The sequence below is a fragment of the Conger conger genome, chromosome 14, assembly GCF_963514075.1.
Source record: "Conger conger chromosome 14, fConCon1.1, whole genome shotgun sequence".
Lineage (NCBI taxonomy): Eukaryota > Metazoa > Chordata > Actinopteri > Anguilliformes > Congridae > Conger > Conger conger.
In genome coordinates, this window is record NC_083773.1 from 7,105,003 (window position 1) to 7,123,021 (window position 18,019).

General features: G+C 44.9%; 1 protein-coding gene across 1 annotated transcript; it reads right to left on the reverse strand.

Moving 5' to 3' along the window:
- Window positions 1-1,434: 1,434 nt before the first annotated feature.
- dusp7 (dual specificity phosphatase 7) lies at window positions 1,435-11,838 on the reverse strand. The gene is made up of 3 exons (XM_061220122.1): window positions 11,058-11,838; window positions 8,437-8,865; window positions 1,435-2,019 (listed from the first exon to the last, which is right to left on the reverse strand). The coding sequence occupies exons 1-3, from the start codon at window positions 11,458-11,460 to the stop codon at window positions 1,712-1,714; spliced, it is 1,140 nt and encodes a 379-aa protein (XP_061076106.1). The 5' UTR covers window positions 11,461-11,838; the 3' UTR covers window positions 1,435-1,711.
- Window positions 11,839-18,019: the final 6,181 nt, after the last annotated feature.

Genomic DNA, 18,019 nt, shown 5'->3' on the forward strand with positions numbered 1-18,019 from the left:
TTGCAGAGAATAAGAAAAACAACCTCATGAGACCCGTTACAAAGACATTTGTGGGTGTCTTATTACTGCGTTTTGCTTTTTAAACTTTTTTCCTTTTCAACAAACACTTTTTTTAATAAAACAATGATTTATTTCTTAAGAGAAATACAAATATAGTATTGAACAGTCAGCATTAGAAATGCTTAAAAAGGTTATATAAGGCCAGCTTAAAGCAATCGTTTCCCCGCCCCAACCAGTGCCGTTTCCAAGCTTTTCCTCTTTTGACGGTTCTGTTCCCAGAAACCCCCTCTCTACACACTGTGTGCTGCCCCGCCTGGCCCCGCCCTCCCTCCCACCCACGCGGAGCAACAGGCCGCAGCAACAGTAGTTAAAGAAACTTATTTTCATCATTTCATTTTCAACTGGTGAATAAATTTACAACAACCGCCCCCCCCCGCCCCGCCCGCCCGCCTCCCGAACCCCACCCACAACCACTTCCCACTCCCCACTTCCCACTTCTATAAGGGAGCATAGCCCGCCCGGATATAGAAACAATACTAATAATGATAATTTATCATATACGCTATAATAATAATATCAATTCGTCGTGATAATCCCCAAGGCCTGTGGGTGAGAAGAGGGGACTCAAAACGAAACACTTTCTCTTTTAAGGAAGCGGGGCTCGCAGCTCTGAGGGGGGAAAAAAGGTCCGTGGTTCGTACACAGTTAAGGAACAATGAGCTTTTAAGTGCGCGCGATTCCCTCTGGCCCAGCTGCGGGGGCCCATCGCAGCGTTGGACTGGCCATCCCGCCAGGACCTCTCAATGTCTCTTTATCTGTGTGGAGTACCAGCTTTAAGTGCCAAGATGTGAAAGGCTTCGCCACTGTGCAAACCGCATTAGGTCATTACAAACGTAGAAAAAAAAAAAAAGAAAAAAAGAAAATAAAATGTTTCTTTACAAAAACAATCAGGATATCACAAAGTTCTTTTTTTTTTTGTTGTTGTTGTTGTTGTTGTTATTACTGTAGTTGGTTGGTTTTCTTCGACAATCTAAGAATCCATTCAGCCATTATAGTACTTTTTCTTGTTTCGGGAAAAAAAATTAAAAAAAAGTGTAGTCTGTGTGCATACATACATATACACATAATTATACGTGTGCATACGTATGCACACACACACATAACACACGCGTGTGAACGGGCCGTGTGCACGGTCACGCTGTTCCCGCTCTGCTTCAATGCATCGCGCTCCACATTCGGTAGAGCCTAGACCACCTTCAGAAATAAAGTCCCTGACGGACACTGTATTGGCACCTTTCTGGTCAGGAGGTCGAGGGCGTCGCCGAAACAGACAATAAGTTAAGCGCTGCAGCTCCTTCTTCCTCTCTTTGTATGAAGCTCTGTTTACTTGCGGTTTCCAACAAAAAAAAAAAAAAAAAAGACAAAACCAAAAAAATAAAAATAAAAATAAAGAACAGTCTGTTCCAAAGGCAAGAGAAGCCGCACTTCTCCATCACTGAAGCAGCGATGTGGTACCCCATAGTCAGTCCGCTACGGGCGAGTAAACCCCCAAAAGTCCGCCGCGTCAAGCCTGTCCCCGGGGGGGGGGAGCCCTGCGGCACGCCCTCCCCCGGGGACGGCGGGACTCAAAAACGCCGCAGGAGGAGGAGGCTGCAGGCAAAAACGCTGGAAGAGGCCGGGCCCGTCTGAACGCGCCCCCCGGCGGGGGCCCTCATGTGGACTCCAGCGTGTCCAGCTGGAAAACGTTGTGATTGGTGGGCGTGGTGAAGAACAGCTGGTCGGCGGGCGAGCGGTTGTCGCACGGGCTGTGCAGCCCCAGGGTCCTCTCGAAGTCCAGCAGCTGGCCCATGAAGTTGAAGTTGGGCGAGATGTTGGACTTCTTGCGCTTGACGAAGTCGTAGGCGTCGTTGAGCGACAGGTTGAGCTTCTGCATCAGGTAGGCCACGGTGACGGTGACCGAGCGGCTGATCCCGGCCAGGCAGTGCACCAGGATCCCGCACTTCTTGGAGCGAGCTTCATCTGGGGAAAAGGGGGGGGGGGGGGGGGGAGGGAGAGAACACAACGTCAGTCTGGGGCAAGGCAGGCCAGCGGTCAGTCTCAGCTCAAAAGCTCACAGCCCACAGCCCCTTACGCAACAACTTCAACAGCACTTTGGCTGACGGAAGTCAACTTTAAATGCTTTATAAATAAATAGGACTCAACTCCTGGTCTGAATAGTAGCCGGGTAGGTAAATAACGAAACAGAAATCCCAATACGAAAACGGGTAAATCGGTCATGAAAATAATTCAATAGCACTAAAAACGGACCTAAATACAAAAGCCAAACTCAAAGAGTTTCACTGAAGCCTGGAACATGGAAGTGAATAAGCAGCACAAAGATCTTTGTACACCCAGTTTGAATACCGATGACAAACACCATCCATGTTTTTTCCTGATATTGGGAAGAAACATGCTCCGTTCAGAGCCAATGGTGTCATTCCAGGTCTTCCTAGAAGCACTGCTGTGTGTGGGCGGGAGGCCACAGAAACACCCGCTCAGCTCAGTGCAATGGGTTCTGTACAGCTCACTGCTCTGTGCTGTGAAGCAATTTACATTCTTGCAGATGCTTTTTTTTTTTGCTTTCCCCAGTTTAAACAGTTATCTAATAGGCTATTGTGTGGAGCCCGTTTATATGGAGCAGTCCAGGTAAGAGCACCTGAACTCAGGGGCACTACTGAGGTTTCAGCATAATATCACATCACAAACCAACCGACACGATTCTCAAACACAGGAGAAAGACTATCGGTTTCACACGTCATTCCCAAGGTCTAAAAGGCATTTTACACCGAAAAGGGTATTTCCACATGAAAACAAAAAGAGGAATTCTGAATGTTTTTGGAATCATAAACTGCATTGAGAAAAATGAAGGGAAAAAAAAAAGAAAAGAAAGAAGCATTACTTCACACACATTCCTTTGCCACTACTGTTCCAGCGCACGGAGCAGAGGTTATGCATTATTCACACGCGGCGAAGCTGCTTTTACGGCACTCCACTGTGCGCCACCGCTCCATTAGCACGACCCAAAGCCGGGCGCGTCGCCCCACTTTCCCCTCTCTCCCCCCGCGCCTCCGATGCACGACAGCAACACGACTCAGACCCCAGCTGCATCTTTAAGGATTGAGGTCAGCCGCCTCGGAGAGACCGTCAGCCCGGGAGTGGGCTTAGGATTTATCTCTCCTCCCTCAAGTGTACCGAAATAAAGGTCCGACATCACCCTGCTGAAAAGGCAGAGCTTCGAGGCACTGCGAGGACGGGTCACAGTCCTAACAGGCTTAAACTTTTCACCACTAAATACCTCACTGGTGGAAATTAAAACAAAAACTTCTCATTTGTGTGCAGTTCATTCATTCATTGACTTTCTTCATTACAAACACCCGACTAGGCCCAACGGCAGAAAACTCTACCCGAATTACAAGTTTCTTTAAAACTCCTTCAGTGAAACCTCAGCAGAGGGTCCAGAGGGTTACGGCAGCGTGTTTGGCGTTCCTGGTGGAGCCAGATCAGGTCCAGAGGAGCACGGCCCCAGCGCCATGAATCACGATACGCCACGCCGCGGTTTTATAACAGCGAGAAAACGATAGTCTCACTGCTCCCGAGCGCTGAAAGTCTAGAGTGCTCTGGATCAATACGAGCACTGTACGCAGAGAGTATGCATTATGACAGCATGCCAGATTAATGTGGCAGATAATGGCCTCCCACCCCCTCCCCCCACCACACCCCCCCCCAGCCCCCCCACACCCCCCCAGCCCTCACTCTTAAGCCCCTCATGCAGGCCATCAGCCCGCCTCAGGGCATTACACCACAGAAAATCTATGACCGTTGTTTACGACTTTTCACCGCAGAACAGCGGCCGAGGGTACGTACCGCCAACGGCGCGGTTTCTGGGCAGCCGCGGGGGCGCGCACGAGGAGCCGCTCGGGCGCGCACGAGGAGCCGCGGGGGCGAGCACGTAGGGGGCGCGCACGAGGAGACGCGGGGTCGAGCACGCAGGGGGCAGGGGCCCCACCCGAGGGACGCACACGACCGCGGCGCCAGGCTAGGGGAACACAGGCCCACAGTCACCGGGTCTCCCGGCGGACCGGCCGGGCGCGAGAGGTCCGTTTGACCTTCTTTTGTTTCTGCTCAGAGGCACAGCGGTCCCACTGGCGCGTCGACTTTCAGGTCCAGCGCGCTTCTGATTTCACAAGGTCAGAGATGAATTTACCGCGCACGCGGGGGCCCGGCTTGCTCCCGGCGGGCGAGCGCAGGTTCTCTTTTTTTAAACCTCGTTTCTTTTTCCCCCCCAACGCGGAGAGCGGGAATATCGCGGCACGTCCCGCGAGGCTTCACATTCCCCACATTCAAACGCAGCCTCACCGACTTGTGAGGACACCCGGAAATCACCAAGGGTGCGATTATCTGCTTTCATGTCCTTCAAGAATTTCACAAGCAGCTTCTTTCGCAAGAGCTATTTTTAAAAAAAGTGACTAAAGGGGAAGTGAAAACAGGAAAAAGAAATAAAACCGGCTATAAGCAACCCTGTATTTGAAACTAGTTTGACAAAAGACAAAACTAGATCCATAATTACACCTCCACAAAGGGAACAATTTAATCTTGAGGTGGGGAGAGGGGGGGGGGGGTTTCCTTCGTTTTTTGTCGTTCAGGCACTGAACTCAACAACAAAAATGATGTGTTTGTGTAGGTAGGTAGGTAGGTGCGCGTGTGCGTGTGCGTGTGCGTGTGCGTGTGCGTGTCGGAGAGACACACAGGCACTGAGTGTAGGTAGGTGTGCGTGTGCGTGTCGGAGAGACACACAGGCACGGAGACCGCACACTCTCTCAGCGTTAACGGACCAGCACACCGAGCGGAAAACAGCCACGAGGGCGTCGGAACGGGGAGGGGGATAAACACAGAGTGAGCAAAATAAAACGGCGGCCTGCAGACAGGATGTTTTCACAGTGCCTGCTGCCCCTGCGCTCTTCCTCTGGCGGTCTCAGAACCGCTTTTCAGATGAATTTTGCTGTCAGTTCGACAATGACACCATTTGGCCAGGGCGGGGGTGGAGGGTGGCGCACAAACGTTGCATGAGTGGGCTAGGTAATCCTCCGTTTCCTGGCATTAACACCAAGGAGCTGCGTGGCTCAACGCGTTCCTCCCTTTACTGGAGCAGGGCAGAGGGAGGACAGACAAACCGGGCCCAGGATGAACGCCACGGGCCACCCAGCCACCCGCTCAGAACCAGTACGCCTGAAACACACCACAGATAACCAATCCATACTCTAGGGCGACTGCTTATTGACCAATACAGCAATCAAGTGAGCAAGTGGAAACAAACACACACTATCATAAACCAAACAAACGACTTGCATAAATTCAGAGAATCGGTGGGCTAGTTTACGAAGCGTGATCGACATCTAAAACTGTGCTCGGGCTAGGACAGCTCAAAAAGCAAGTAACGGTTTCAGAAATTTCCCCCGAAAGCAAGCAAGCTTTCCAAGTGAGCAGATCTTGAATGGCAAAACACTACCGCCCCCCCCCCCCCCCTCCACCCCCATCCGGAATGCAAGCCCTGTACTTGATGGCTTCTGCAGGAAACTCCATGGTGATCTGTGGGCAGCAGCACCCCCCAGCGCCCGCCCCCCCCCCCCCCCCAACGAGGCCTCTCTGCTTTGTCCACACTGGATAAAGTAGCCTTGCAGTCGCTGTCCATATCCTCACATCGGAGGTTTATGGATTCAATTGTCCGTCAGGCTACTCCAAAAAAAAAAAAAAAAAAAAAACATATTCTAACAACACGCTCAACGGCAACACAGGTGTAGACCAGAGGCTCTCGCCCCAGTCTCCTGGTTCTGTCCCACAGATGTGCGCGCATGGAAAGTTTCTCCATGCCATAGAGAGCCAGAATAAGAGGCACAGTGTTCTCCATTTTTAAGAGTTCCTCACTCCCACCCACACAGCTGATGTGCCCGGGGGGGGCGCTCCAGTGGCCATAGTTTCCCCCCCCTACTCGATTGACCTTCTCGGTCCTCTGCTTCTCCTACCCAACAGTGACAACTTTGTAAACACAAACATCGCAGCGGACATTCTCAGAAGTCACGCATTCCCCCCATATACTTCACACAGAAATCCGCCAACAGTGCACACCACTAGAGAAAGAGGGGGGGGGGGGGGATCACTTGGATTCCCATGTCACTGAAACGCTGCACATCACAAGAAATGAAATATGCACTGTGGCTAGGGACAACTTCAGCGCTTTAGTACTGTAACTCAACGCAATATTCGCCTCTTCTGAAATCAACCCGCCTCGGTTAACATTTCGAGAATCTGTGTTCTTGGCTTTCATTCAACGAGTGGCCGGTCGCCTCTGATTGGTCGGTCTGGTGTGACACGAGCCAAGGGTACTCATTCTGAGCATGTGCAGAGAACCCGAGGGGCCTTTCGCCCTCAAAACCGCAGATAAGCTCCTTTATTTAACACTGGAGCTTTATACAAATATACATCATGCGTAGGGGGAAACTAGGCACGGTCAGTTCAAAACCAGCCACATACTCTACCATGAGGAGGGCAAAAAGGCTTTGTTTTCAGTGCAAGTATGCCTGTCAACCAGTAACAAACCGGATGACATACCCAACCATCCAATGTGCCAAAACTACCCCCAATTCAATCTGGATCTTTTTAGGGCTTTATGAAAATGACTTCATGGAACACACACACTGATGTGAGCTCAACTCAATTTACATGTGGTAAATTCACAGCAGTGAAACCGTGAAACCAGCTCATTTGGTTGAGCCAGAGGTCCTTTTGTCAATATTAAAATCATTGTTTAAAAAATCAATGTATACTGTTTTTGTTTTATTTTTATGTCCATTGATATTTCTGGTCTACTATACAGGAGCAAAAAAACATAATTGTCAAGAAATTACTCAATATTATACATTTCATACAAATATACTGATGTGGCCATGTACGGGGTGCATTTTAGAAAGAGCAGCAGAAACCATTAACCCACATACCACAGAAAGTCAAGCTGCATTTCTAAAAAAAAAAAAAGAAAAAAAAAGGCCCATTTCAAAATTCCCCCTTCATGATTCTTGTGGCAGAGACTTTAGGCTTGGAGTCTGAACGCTTATAAGCATAAAGATAATGACAATTCATAATACAGCAAGCAAACTTCCCCCAAGGCAAGGTTAAAAATAACAAATAATCACAAGTAGTAGTCGCAGTCCTGTTTACGAAGAAGAAAAAAAAAAAAAAAGTAAATGAATGTCAAATTACCTAAATTATCCACCCAATTATAGAACACAGTGCAGCAGAAGGGCAAGCCAGGTCATTGGTATTGCAGTAAAAAAGCAGCAATAATTTCACCTTACCAACATTTTTTTTTTTTTTTACATCACATTTTACAATGAATGTCTTGTCCTTGCCTGACTGCAGGGGAACACACTTGTGAATGGCCATACTTGGCTGGTCAGCAAAACACAAGGCAGACAAATGGAAATAATACAGCCAAGACTCCTGTTAACTGTGGTTGCGCTATACATTTTTCTCGCCGTCTTTTATTTAAAGAAAAATATAAAAACATGTACCGATTTACCAGAATGCATGCAGAGATGCATTTCCCCAAAAATTCACAGGCACCTCTAACAATAAAAAATATGAAAAATATGCTTATACATCTACGATTCATACGAATTTGCATTTGTTTTATCATCTTTGCTTATTCACAAATGACGTGACCAAGGCCCATTCAAGCTCAAGCAATCAGCAGCATAGAAGGAAACCTAAAATATTTTTTCAAAAGGAACATCCTCATTCTCATCATCAGATAGTCAACAGGAAAGAGATCAAAAGATTAACGTGAACAGCCGCGCACTGACACAAAGCTGATGAATATCCTCGGGGCGACTTCAAGCAAACCTATTACACAACTTCCTTTCGTTGCTTATCCTTTAAGTGAAGGGATGGATATGCAGCCTTACGGTTCCATGAATGAAGCTTTCAAGCAAGAAGCCAATTGGGTGCAGCAAATTTAAAATGGCCTCCGTGCACAAATACCTGCCGTGGTATGTGGGCCGTCCTATTAATCACACAATGAGACGTTTGGGGGACCTGCCTCAAAGCTTTCAAGAGTAATACCAACAGAAGGAAAAAGAAACAACAACACGTGAACAATGAAGAAAGAAATACATTTGAATGTTTAATGAAAGTAATGTAATATTTCTCTCAATGAGGAAAATATTATTGGTTCAGTTTGAAGTATGAATAAACCTTTGTTGTGGGGGGCAGGGGGGTGGACATCCACTGTAAGCAATAAATGATTAAAAATGATTCCTTCTACTGTGTTTCAATGAAATGAAAAAATGAAATTAAAAAACACTTTTTTGTGTGTAAAAAAAAAAAAAAAAAGGCAGTACTCACCAATGAAAGATATGGCTTCGGGGAAAAACTGCGAGAGGTTTTGGCTCCAGTGATCGGAGATGGGAATCTGTTTGTACTTGAATTCTCCGTCGTGCTCAAACATGTTTGGCAGGTTGGGCGTTACGTTCAGGATGTACTTAATGTTGTACTTGCCCAGCACGTCGAGGTTGGTGGAATCTTTGGCACAGCCAAGGTAGAGATAAGGAAGGATCTGAACGGGGAAGGCGGGCTGGTTGCTGGGCAACGGGCTGCCCTCCGACTCAGTGGCACTGCCCGGTTCACGGTCCGACTCCCCATCGGAGCAGTCCGAGCTGATCCTCAGCCCGCCCAGCCCCAAAACGGACGCTGGCGGCGAGCTGCTGGGGCACGAACTGTCCAGGTTAGTCTCGCAGTGTTCTGGGTACTCCGTTTGAAACTTGTTGAATCCCCCTGTAATAAATAAACACAATGAATGCAGCACACTTGTGATAATATAAACGCAGGACACAACTTTTGGAGAAAAAAAAATTTACAATAATAATAATAATAATAATAATAATAATAATAATAAATAATACAATACATCCCCTCATTTCAGGATTGCCAATTCCAAAAAACAAGGCATTACACAAAGAATGTCCACAAAAGTGGCTCCAACCAGTTAGACAAATTTCTTTGAAAAAACTGATTTTCTTTTTTTTTTTTTTTTTTCAAAGACCTCACAACTCTCTTTGATTTAAATGTGTGCGCAGTTATTGCCGGTGTGAGTGTGTGGTTCCTGCTGTTAAAACTACCAAGGCCATGTGACATGCTTTGACGTGAAAAGGTTTTAATTTGACCATTTTATACATTTCACACAGTCGGACAGGACACACTGCTATAGCTATACAGGTCCATCTACAACAGCAGTGTACTTCGTAGGTAGTTAGTTCAACCTACTATTTTTGTACATCCTTATCCTGTAAGTTACATAAATTACCGGATCAAGAATACACACACACGTGAATGTACAATGACAGTTAGTTCTTGCAACAGAAAATCGTTTTAATATCATATGGTTCACAACACTTCCGAAAAAACATTCGCTTCCCAACTAAGTTTGCAAGCCAATCCTGCACTTTGACGTTTCTGGTGGACTTTTTGTGAATGGCAGTCATTTTGTCACACTATTTTTCGAATACTAGGAATCTCGGGAAAAACATCCCTAGTTCACGAACAATTATGATTAAAAAGTCTTTCATCAACGTGATATCACTGTTTTACATTTGTGTTGTGTTTTACTTTGGTTAGAAACAGGTAAGCGTATCCGTTTTCCTGTCCATTCATGAAATGCATGGCATTTTCCTGAAGGAAGACAACATGGCGGAGCCATTTTGGAAATTTAATTGAAAACATCTTTGTCTCCCAGACATTCTTTCACAAAGTTCGAGCGAGATCCGAAGACACGCTCCTCAAAATTAGACCGCGGTTCAGACAAAGTACAAAGTGGTTTACTTCGAATTTACTGCGTCAACGTGACGACCCTTCAACAATGTTAACTGTAATTTTGACAGTAAAATGAACGATTTCTGTTGGTAGTTTTGTAACGTTGTCAGCGTGCGATAGCTGGCTAGTAGTAGCAGCAGCTAACGTTAGCCAACTACCTACACTATAAGGCATTGAACGGCTAGCTAGCCATCTAGGGCAGTCCAAGTTAGCGATCTACTGATCAGTAGTTATTGCCACGAGCAAACAAACTTGTGAAAATCCCAAGCGATATAATTCGCATGTTGTGCCATATGCTTGGCAGGTAACTTTGCAACTTTGAAATTAGCTAGCTATGTTACGTTTACAAATGAAAAGTAGTAGTGTTCGTCTTCAAAGTTTGCTAACGTTAGTTAAGGTTAGACTACCTGTGCAACGTCTTCGATTTAGCCATGTACAATTAAACGAGGTAAGGTTAACAGTTCTTGCTACAGTAACGCTAGCACACTGAAACCACGAAGCTGGCTCCCTTTAGCACCAAGAACATTGGCTAACGTTAGCTAGCAGTGTGTGCATGTAGTTAGCCAGCATTACAAAACAGTGGAACAATTTCCTTTGCCATTTTGACGGACTTAGCTAGTTATTAGCCCGCTTGGTAGAGCGAGAACACTAGCGTCATCTGCTAATTTATTAGCCTATAGCGATCTAGTCTAATATTAGCGGGCAAAATGGACAGTTCAGTTCTAATAAGATTAGAAAGCTAGAAAGGGAGATATGCACAACGAAGTCACGATACGTCTAACACTCAGCATTTGTATCGAACATTATCGATGTCGTTATCCAACTTATGACCCATACAGCGACTTCTTGCTTGATGGATAACCATCTAAGTTTTCTAGCGCAAAACGTTTCGTTAGCTTGAAAGGTAGCTACGTTAAGTTACCTTACCGACGGAGGAGAAGCTAGGCTACTACGAGGAATGTAGTGAAATGAGTTAGCGAACTGCTAGCCAAGACCAAAATCATATATCGAGCTAGCCATTATTTAAAAAATATATTAAGTTACTTAACGTTAGCTCTACCAAAACAACTAACGTAACTAGCTATTTGCTCAATTCAATAGTAGACCTTGTGTGCATAAGTGATCGTTGCCAAAATGATAAATAACATTACACGTACCCTCCAGGTAATAAGCCTTACAACCGTCATCCCGGAGCTTCTGAAGCAGGAGCCCAAGAACTGAGCTCGCTGCGCCGTTCTCCTGCCAGTCCGAGGTGGCCTCGTCGTACAGGACCACGGTGTCCGTCTTGCATCGTTTGACAAACTTCTCCTTATCCTCGTTATTCGGAATAATAGATCGGATCGGCAGATTCCCCTTTTTCAGCCTCCGAAGCATCAGCCCCGGTATTGCCAAATTGATGGCCGTCTCTATGTGAGATGATTCGAAGAGCTCGTGCGAGCGGCAATCCAACAGAAGCAGGGAGCTCCCACCGGATTCCAGTTCGTCTTGCAGCCATTCCACACTTTTGCTCGGCATCATCATGGTCATGTCCCGGGAACCGCTCCAAAGATTATTTTTCATGAGGGAAATATGCTAATGCTGTTATTTGCAATAAAACGAAGGGGAAAATACCGCTCTAAAGTCGTTCCCACGTAAAACACCACGCACACGGTGGTGGTGGCGGTGGTTCTCCTCCAAAATCAGTTAGTGGCAATATGTTTGCACGGACGGATCACGACACTAAGGTATTGCAAAAACCATGAAGAATATTTTAGTTCACTCCCTTGAACTTGGAAGATACGCTTTTCGCTGTCGAGGTCCATGAGATGTAACAGCGCGCGCGGATCTTCACGCCAGTTTAAGGATTATACATATGACGGAATTTATATTTGGATTTATAGTAGAGATCATCATTTCAGCATGTTCACCAGCCATTTGACTATGCCTCTCTCCCGTTTGTCATTTCCTGCAACCACACTGTGACAGTCCGAATTAAAAGGGGTTTGCAGACGGCCGTGTCAGAGCAGAAGGAGGAGTTTTTACTGAAGGATTTAAAGACGCAGTGGGTTAGTTTTGAGCTTGGTTAACTTGGTTTCTGCTAATTTTACCTTGTATTCCTATGCTGAATGCGCGGTGGTTGCTTCAAAATTCAACACACATCAGGGTTTCTTCTGTATGACTGCTTTAAAAAATCGTCTTCACATTTCAGTTAGCACGAAAATGAAAAGCATTTAAAATAGCATCCAGGTGGATGGACGCGGTTTTGCTAGATCCAGGTGGTCACGATAACGTTTGCCCACCAGTTCTTGACTGGAATATATAGTTCTTGGTCTATTCTGGTCTATTACAGAGTCCAAACATGGGCGTAAAAAGTATCGATCGTTCCAGTAAAAAGAAACATTAAAAGTAGTAGCCAGATAAAACACTCTATTACAATAGAAATGGTGCTGTCTTTTTAAAGAGATTTCCCAGCGCCAAATCCTCTGCTGGCATAGAAATCCAGGCTGTGAATGGGGCTCCCCTCGAGCTGAAAGTACTGTATTTAATTATATTTACATATAAATGTAAAACAAGATGTTTGGTATTAATGCTTTCGGTATATTAATTTTTAAAAACTTCTAATTTGACCGGATCAGGATCTAATTTGTTTTAGCCTATGGAAATGCCTTCAGTGTATAGAGCAAAGCATCTTCAAGTGGTCTGTTCGTATTCACGAGACCTACTTTTAATGACAACGGCACAGTTTAACCCAGAGTTTCTATTTGTTGCTTCGTATTTTATTAAAACCAGATTACCGCATCAAAGTCACAGCATACATCATGCATTCTTCGCATTCGATATTATTAAAAATGAAACAAACAGAATATCGAGTCATCCTGGAGCATCACACCGTGAGCTAAACAGCGAGCATAACGCGGATACGATATGACGTTATAGTGTGCATAGCTCTTCTGTGTATTAGACTGATCTTCAAACTGAGAAAATATCTTGCCAATCTAATCCAAGTTTGGCCTTTTTGGAGGATACCCTTCATGGAGAATAGTATTTTTATTGTAACTGGTTACATTAAGATTGCATATTATCAAGTAATTCACCCCAGTCCAAATAAATAAATAAAGACTTTAAAGTTTCTGTTGCAATCTAATTCCTCCCCCAGGAGGTTTGCCACTGATTTGCTACTGAGGCACGGGGCAAAAAAGAAAAGGAAAAAAAGGCTGCCTACACAATTTTAAGGAGTTACGAAGGAAACTGGAAATTGAATTCTTAAGACAGATTTGTTTGAAAGGAGTGGTATTACAATAAAAAATAATAATAAATAAATAGGAATGTTTGACTTGATCACAGCTGCATGGAATGAGGCTGAGGATGCTCTGGCTGAAGACAATGGGTCTTTATGTGTCCGGATGAGTTACACTTACTCCAAACTGTCAGCTCTTGTGTTCCCACTGCGCTCATCCTGGCTCCTCCACAAACAATAAGTAACAGGCCTCCTCACTGAGCCGGACTGCTGGTACAATTAAAAACGGCCCAGTGTGGAACCTCTCGAGGCACGAGGAGGGCACTGCCAAAAACTCACCCGTCAGGAAATAAAGGAGGGCTGTTTAAGGATGTATTAGAACTAAGCCCTTTAATTCAGCGCGGTCGCCGAACGCGCTTGAGCAACGACGGGCCGGGGAACAGGTTCTGATTTGTTCCGTGGGCGCATGAAAGACTCATAAACCAAAAGGTTGTGCAATTATTTTTCGGAAATACAGTAGTTAGACAGCATTGGATCATCGCTCACTTGATCCAGTGTGTGGATCCTTTTTTTATTTCAATAATTTTTTTAATTTTACTAATTAATGACGGCAGATTTAGCCTATTGTGCGGATGAACTGTTTAGACATTTTAATGTAACCACAAAGAGAACCTGAGAATGTTGGTTACGACAAAAACAAACAACGAGAAAGGAATACATTTTAATGTAATCACAAGCAGGATCTTCAGACACACGACCTGTCTTTCTGTGAGCGGAGAGGACCCGTCTGTTTTTCCGTTCAGTGTTCTCTCCCTGGGGCACAGGTGTGTGTGGGAGCCCTGGCTTCTTCAGCAGCTGATGGCTTTGATGGAGATGTCTGGCCTATGGCCTCCCTGCGTTCCCTTCTCTACAGTGTACGTCGTTTTAACAGTGATCTCTCAAGCAATCCAATCTTGTAAAACCTTAAATAATAATCATTTTCTACCAAGCAATCACGTCTGTGGTGCCCGATTAGATTATGGTGGTTGTAATGTCCATTCAGAAAAGCGCATCCTGTATTTGTTTGTGCTTATAGGCCTATATGCTATAATGTGTTCAATTGCAAAATGGCAGACAGAAATGTGAAAATGGCTCAAAAATAAAATGGCATAAAACAGATACGCAATCCACTGTTCTATGCCATTTTATTTTTGAACAGTGGATCCTGTATCTGTCTGTGTCTATATGCTAGTGTTCAATTACAAAATAATGCCAGACAGGAATTTAAAAATGGCTCAAAAATAAAATGGCATAGAACAGATACATTACCCACTATTCTATGCCATTTTATTTTTGAACAGTCGATCCTGTATCTGTTTGTGCCTATAGGCCTATATGCAAGTGTTCAATTACGAATGCCAGACAGGAAAGCAGTGTTTGGATAGTTAACTTTGGTCACTTTTGCTCTGTTTGTTTGTTTGTTTGTTCAAAAAAAAAAAAAAAAAAAAAAATGGCCCATGTCCTTATCTTTGTTGTACAGGTAGCAGTTGAAATTGTACTTCCCTCTAGGGTCTTTCAGCGAACTTATCCCTGGTTATGGGTATGCACTTTGTTGTACGTCGCTCTGGATAAGAGCGTCTGACAAATGCCAATAATGTAATGTAATGTAATGTAATGAATTAACAAATGGCTCAAAAACATTATGTTTGGGTTTCCTTCCCCTACTCCGGCGCTGCTTCTCTGCATCTTTAAGGGAGGAGAGGCTGAGGAGGGGCGCTGGGGTGCTGGCCTGCTCGCCCGCTTGCCCCGGCTCTCCGTATGAATGTGCCGTTTGTATGTGGCGCTGTAAGAGGGGAAGTGATGAGAGAACACATCATAATTGGCAACGCAGGCAGGGCGGGCTGCCAGATGTGCCTCTTCTTCACTAAATCTGATTTGCTGGGAGGGGGACTTTTCTCCGCCTCTCTCTCCCTTTCCCCCTCCCCTCCCCCTCCCCTCCTGCCCCATCTTTCTCTCACCCTGTCCCCTGCCCTCGCCACAAAGAAGCGGCACAAAAGACGAGTTCTGCCACTACACCGACTCCCCGCAGTAGCAGCCAATAGCGCCAATTTGCCGGGTCAGCTCCTGCGATCCAACATTCCGTGGTCTTTGTAGCGCTGCCATCGGCTCCGGCGGATTGTCTGTACGACACCGTCCTGCCCAGGAGACGACACCGCGGTGCCAAAGGTTTAATTTCCGGTTCGATGCGCCAGTTACGCTACGATCACCGCCAACCCAGCTGCTCCCAGATAACAAGGAGCTCGGCCAAGACAAATTCCCGGTACTACAAATTAACCTGCCTCAAGTGCCGCTTCCAAATTCCATTCATATACTAGAACTATCCATCAAGTCAATGATATACCATTAGTTGTGCAGGCCTAAAATAAGTCAGTGTAGAACAGTGGTCTCCAACCCTGGTCCTGGAGAGCTACTGGGTCTGCTGGTTTTCGTTCTTACCCTGCAATTAACTATAATCAACTGCTCTAATTTAATTAATTAACTCACCTCACCTGGTTACCTGGGTCTCAACAGGTGCTGATTTTAAGGTGAAAACAAAAACCAGCAGACCCAGTAGCTCTCCAGGACCAGGGTTGGAGACCCCTGGTGTAGAAGCAGAGCACGTGAACTGCGTTCGAAGGGTCCCATCGTTCACCAGCGAAGGCCCACCGAAAAGGCCTCCGGGACGCGGATGTTAACGTGCCATGCGACGGTGAGAGCTGAATTGTGTGGCAGCGAAGATGAAGCTGTGTTTGGCATTTTCACGGTGCAGGATGACGAGAGGTCGGCTGCAGCATCAACACGACGCACTCGAGTGTGGATCCACCTTCGCAGTGTCAACTCCTACGCCTCCACTGGCACTTCCTCTAACTTCCTCTACCCTTCTACAGCAGCCTAGCCCCAACTCTTACACTCACGCCTGGAATATCCATCCTCTCTCGCTCCCTCATTCAATCTTTTGAGCCTTTTTTTCTCTCGTCATTTGCCATCCTCACTTATCTCCCTTTTCTCCCACAAATCAGATGATGGACCCATATATGTGAGAGTAAATCTTAATTTTGTAGTGTGGCAAAGTGGAAGCTGAATTGGCTGGACTGCAGGTCATCAGTGGTTGAAGTGGATGATTTTTAAGGAACAGATGAAGGCAAAAAGGTTTAACAGTTGAAATGGTAGCAGGTGACATAATGCAGTGTTCACAGGTCATATCATGTTGAAGAAAATACAGAGCCTTCCATACGAGTGACTGAATCAAGTAATAGAATCAGTCGTACGTAGGAATCATAATCTTTGGATAATCCAATGTGGGACCCATATGAAATAAATTAAGAGAAATTAAATATTTGGGAAAATGCAATCCAGTCATGAGGAATGTACTTATAATTATATTTAAATAAATGTAATTAAATGTTTTCTAATGTTCTCTTAAAGACAAGCCAATTAATCGATTTCATCAAAGAAATTCAGAAATTGATTAAAAAAATTATACAATTATATAAATAACCAGATTCAAATTCAAACAGTTACTTAAATTTCCCTGTGTTTCAACAGCAGCAGAGTGTACATACCCTTACAGGAACGGTCAGTTCCAACCAAAAAACTGTCCTCTTCACTGCACAAATGAGTCCTCACAATACCCATCATGCACTGGCTCTTTCGTCCCAGTACCTGTTCAAAGATGTGATAAAAATGACAGTAAATGCCGTATTCAAAGTACTAATTGAGAGCCATTTTTACGGCCTGGGGATTATATAAGCAGGCTTTATCTTTTTTAAGATGCCTTACACTCAGTGCTAAAGATGGTAGGAAAAGTCAGCTCCAAAAGTATTGGAACAGCAAGGTCAATTCCTTCATTTTTGCTATACACTGAAGACAATTAAGTTTGAGGTCAAAATATGTACATGATATGACAGATGACAGAATTTCAATTTTTATTTCCTGGTATTTTTATCCAGATTTGTTAAACAAATGAGAACATACCATCTTTTGTATGAGACCACCCAGATTTTAGGTGAGTAAAAGTATTGGAACATGGGACTGACAGGTGTTTCTTTTGCCCAGATGTGTCCTTTTAGATTGATCGGTTAAACAATAAATAGTTCTGAATGTCTACTGTTGGTTTTAGCCTTGGGGTTTACTGCATTTCTGTTTGAAAAGATAAACCAACAGGAAGACCTGAGAGCTGTCTTTGGGAGAAAATCTATTTTGATTTGGGAAATCGATCAGAGCCATTGCAAAAGCATTGGGGATACCTTGTGCTTGGAATGCCCTGAAAAAGAAAGAAACCGCTGGCGTACTAAGCAACAGACATCGAACAGGTCGACCAAGGAAAACAACAGCAGTTGATGACAGAAACATTGAGATCTGTGACGAAAAACGCCAAAACATCAGTCAGTGACATTACAATCTCCACAGGGCAGGGGCGAAGGTATCTCAATCAACCAATCGAAGAAGACTTGGAGAGCAGCAATATAGAGGCTATACCACAAGATGCAAACCACTCATCAGTAGTAATAATCATAAGGCGAGATTACAATTTCCAAAGAAGCACGAAGAAGAACCAAAAAAGTTCTGGAACAAAGTTTTATGGACTGATGAGACCAAGATGAACCTCTACCAAAGTGATGGAAAGCCAAAAATGTGGAGAGAGGCTCTGCTTATGATCCAAAACAAACAAGCTCATCTGTGAAGCATGGTGGAGGAAGTGTCATGGATTTGGCTTGCATGGCTGCTTCTGGAGTGGGCTCACTAATCTTTATTGATGATAACTGGTGGTAGCAGCAGGATGAATTCAGAAGTCTACAGAAACATTCTGCCAATTTATGGAGAAATGCGTCCAAAGTAATCCAGAGGAACTTCATCATGCAGCAAGACAATGACCGAAAAAAC

Bases quoted from the DNA above. Each gene is read 5' to 3' on its own strand.
- dusp7 (XM_061220122.1), bottom strand. From the start codon at position 11,460: ATGAAAAATAATCTTTGGAGCGGTTCCCGGGACATGACCATGATGATG. The intron at 8,866-11,057 runs GTACGTGTAATG...TATTTATTACAG, and splicing joins TAAGGCTTATTACCTGGAGG to GGGGATTCAACAAGTTTCAA. The intron at 2,020-8,436 runs GTGAGTACTGCC...CCTTTTCCCCAG, and splicing joins CGAAGCCATATCTTTCATTG to ATGAAGCTCGCTCCAAGAAG.